This window comes from Otolemur garnettii, unplaced genomic scaffold, assembly GCF_000181295.1.
Source record: "Otolemur garnettii isolate 467f Iridium unplaced genomic scaffold, OtoGar3 scaffold00178, whole genome shotgun sequence".
NCBI classification, from domain to species: domain Eukaryota; kingdom Metazoa; phylum Chordata; class Mammalia; order Primates; family Galagidae; genus Otolemur; species Otolemur garnettii.
In genome coordinates, this window is record NW_003852573.1 from 1,886,007 (window position 1) to 1,890,020 (window position 4,014).

The 4,014-nt window shown below is 38.5% G+C and overlaps 1 protein-coding gene across 1 annotated transcript in view; it reads left to right on the top strand.

The window, feature by feature from the left end:
* TRAF5 (TNF receptor associated factor 5) overlaps positions 1-4,014 on the top strand; it is a 27,971-nt gene that overhangs the window by 17,702 nt on the left and 6,255 nt on the right. The window contains exon 4 of the mRNA XM_023519497.1: positions 1,838-1,930. Coding sequence (XP_023375265.1) covers positions 1,838-1,930 — 93 coding nt within the window. The remainder of the gene's footprint in view (positions 1-1,837; positions 1,931-4,014) is intronic.

Below are 4,014 nucleotides of genomic sequence, written 5' to 3' on the forward strand. Positions count from 1 at the left end.
AAAAAAAAAAAAAAAAAAGTCAAATGGCAAACCACAAACTGGAGGGATAAATTTGCAACATATGATCAGACACAAAAGGGGCCATTTTCCTTAACATATGAAGAATATTTACTTAATTGAATAAAATTCAATTGAATTGAGTAATTTAATTTAATAGAAAAATAGGCAAAGCAACACAGTACTTGGGCAGTTGCAGAAAAAAATTCATTTGCCTGATGTATGAAAAGATGTTCAATTTCACTCCTAAATAAATGTAAATTATAATAATAAATGTAATTTATTATTACATTACGGCGCCTGTGTCTCAAAGGAGTAGGGTGCCAGCCCCGGCCACAAACTGCAAAAAAAAAAAAAGAAAAAGAAAAAGAAATGTAATTTCACTATCAGATTGACAAATATTAAAATATCTATGATATTCTACTTTTTGAGAGAAGTTTGGTTGTCCTTATGAAAATAAAAAATGAACCCACACAGACCCTGCAATTCTGCTGGTAAGATTTATGTCACAGATATCTTTTCATAAGTATACGATGCTTACATACACATATAAGTACACACAGATGTTTATTATAGTATTGTTTGTATTGCAAACCGACCCCCCCAAAAACCCCAAACTAAAAACACCCTATGAGACCATCATTAAGATGCCAACTGTGTAATAATACAGTGTATAATCATATTTTGGAATTCTACGCATCCTATAAAAAGCATGAGGCATATGTAAAAACGTCCAATGTAGTTATGTTCTAATTAGTGTTAAAATGTATGTATATCTTGGCTGATGCTGTAAGACTAGGGAATTGTGTGTGGAGATGGAGAAAAGGAGCTTTTTACTTTTCATTCTACATCTTGTTATATTGTTGGACTTAACCATATATTTCTTTTATTTTAAAAAAACTATTTAAAAAATATGTGTTATAAGAAGCCTTTAAAAAAGAAAACAGCAAAGGGTGCATAACTTTTTCTTGTGTTTTTCTCGGTTGCAAAATGGGCAGGGTTTACCCTTCTAGGGTATGAGATGCAGGGTTGCTTTCCAGCTCTGTAAAGGATCTTTACAGTCAGGCCCAAACCTCCTATCTTGGTACCAAAGCTTGGGATGGCTGGGGGAGGTAATCTTTGGAAACTTACACGGGGCAAACTGTTGTCAAAGGGGCCAACCCTAACCTGAAAGGAAATTGCTGATAAATGTTGGCTAAAACTGCATGGGTCACCTGGAACACTTATCATTTGCTTTTACTAGTGATATAGTAATTTGCAATTACTATATTTACAATTTGCAAATAAATGTTTTAATGATTATGAGAAATGCAACCATTGCTTCTTGCAAACGTATTCGTATGACTTTGAGGGCAACAAATTCACGTGGGCTGAAATTAAAATCATGTTGCATACCTTCTGCTCACGGCAGCAGGGCAGTGATGGGAGGCAGCATGGAAATGTGTGGGATAGGACAGAGAACTAGCTTGGCTTAAAACTCATCTGGAGATAAGCTGCCAGAGATAGGTTTACATGGGAATAGTTAAGAGATGATAATAACCGCACTTAACCCACAGTCACATACTCCCAGGGCAAGGGAGGAAATCAGTGCTCAGAATTTGACAATGGCCTGATTCTCTTTACCTGTAAGTTTAAGATTATCACACAGATACTATAGAATCCTAGTGCTGGAAAGGGGACCCAATGGAATCATTTTTCCTGTAACCTACCTAGAAACAGATGATGTGTAAACTATTAAATCAAGCAAAGTTGTGAAGACTCTGCTTTAGCAGAATATCCTACCACTTCTCATTTTCTGAGCTTCTCAAAAACTGACTTATTTTTTCTCTTCCTATCAAAGGCTAAGAGGGGGAGCCTGCAGGACCACGAGCATTCTGCCTTGCGGGACCATATGCTTTTGGTTTTAGAAAAGAACATCCAGTTAGAAGAACAGGTAAATGTTCAAGAGTTTAAATATAAAGGGAGGCAACAGAATTACTGGGGTTTGTCTGCTCCATAGTGGTATTTTTCTGTTCTCTGTTTCAATAAAAGTCTACTGGAGATAGATGTTTTTCTACTGAGTAGCAAACAGGCTTACAGGATTGTAGAACGTTAGAATTGGAAGGTGCCTTTGAGACCTTTGGGTCCAGTCTCCTCATTCAACTTGAAGTAGCTAAGCTCAAAGAAATGTTGATGTGTTTTAACTTGTTAGAGGCAGAATTCAATCTCAAACCCATATCGTCTGAACCTAAGTCTGGTGTTCCCCATGATACACCATGACTGCCTCTCAGCAGCAGGGTATTCATATACCCTTTGGTTAATGTCTGTCACCTAGTAGGTGTTTGATGCTTTTAATTAAATTAATATTACCATAAGCAACAGTTGACTAGTCTAGGCACTATGAGTTTTATAAGTTTTATGGGAAGTCTAAACTCCTGTCCTTGAGAAGCTTTGCAACCTGATAAATGCATATGTACATCATAACGTCACTGAACTGTGATTATCAAGGGAAATTATATGTGCAAATGCCTGCCAGAGTGCTTGTGGCATGCATGGTAACTGATTTTATTGAGTAATTTTTATGAAAGTTAATTATGTTGCTAGAATATCTCAGAAGACAAGACTTTCAAGCCCTCATAGGGAAGAAAACCCACCTATCTTTAGAGAAAGAGCTGAATTTGACTACTATGAATTATTTTATAATTTTACTACTGTGAGTTGTCTGATCCATATTAAAGTAGGTAGGTGAGTTCTAGGGTCAGATTCTGGAGAAAATGAGGAAGACTGATTAAATGGTAACTTTGGTACAAGGCATGCTGCCTACTAGCTGTTCCCAAGCTGTTTCTATCTTTTTTTTTTTTTTTTGAGACAGAGCCTCAAGCTGTCCCCCTGGGCAGAGTGCTGTGGCATCATAGCTCACAGCAATCTCTAACTCCTGGCTCAAGCGAGTCTACTGTCTCAGCCTCCCAAATAGCTGGGACCACAGGCACCCGCCACAACGCCTGGCTATTTTTTGGTTGCAGCTGTCATTGTTGTTTGGCGGGCCTGGGCTGGATATGAACCCGCCACCTTAGGTGTATGTGGCTGGCGCCTTAGCCACTTGAGCCACACGCGCCAAGCCCCCAAGCTGTTTCTTTATTGGTTGTCTCATTCATTTGTTCATTCCGCAAACAACTACCACACGTCAGGTAGAATGTTTGTTACTCGGGACACTGAGTCAGGGAAGACATAGCCTTTATCCCTAAAAAACTCACAGAATTGGAAACTGGTTAAGTTGCCATGCCTCGTAGTACATGCCAAAACTTAGACTGGGATACAGAGGCTGTACTTACCATATGTCAAGTCCAGCGTTTGATGCTAGGCACTGTCTTGGTGATGGCTACATGTATAACTTTGACTCAGACTGCACAAAAGCAACCCATGGAGCCAAAACATCTGTACTCTATAAGATTCTGAAATTAAAAAAAAAAAAAATGAGTAGGAAAAAATACCACTTTCTCACTGTTTTTTTATTTTTGGAAAAAACTTTTGGAAAAAATTTTCAAAAAAGTAAAACAACATTTGTAGACTTTATCTAGCAAATGCAATCAGTGTAGCCTAATTCTTTGCACCCTCAATGAATCCCAAACAATAAAAAAAAAGAAAGAAAGAAAAAGAAAAACAACACTTGTTGCTAGGGACACTGAGTCAAGGAAGACATAGACTTTAACGTCGAAAACCTCACAGAAATGGAAAAGTTGCATGCCTCATTGCTCATGCCATGATGCAGTCTGGGGTACAGAGGCTGCAGCAGTTTACTCTGGGGGTATTGGGGAAGACTTTGCAAGGTAGGACACCCAGGCTGCATGCTGAAGGAAGAAAGATTTGTTGTTTACAATGTTGTGGAAGGAAGATTTTCAGAAAGGAAGAGCTGTGCCATGGCAGGAGAGGCATGAGAGATGTTGATGAATTGAGGAAATGGAATTTTAGGCTGAATGAACTTCCAATGTGAGATAGGGAATGGCTGCAGATTGGTGTGTAGGATCCAGGTGGCATTGG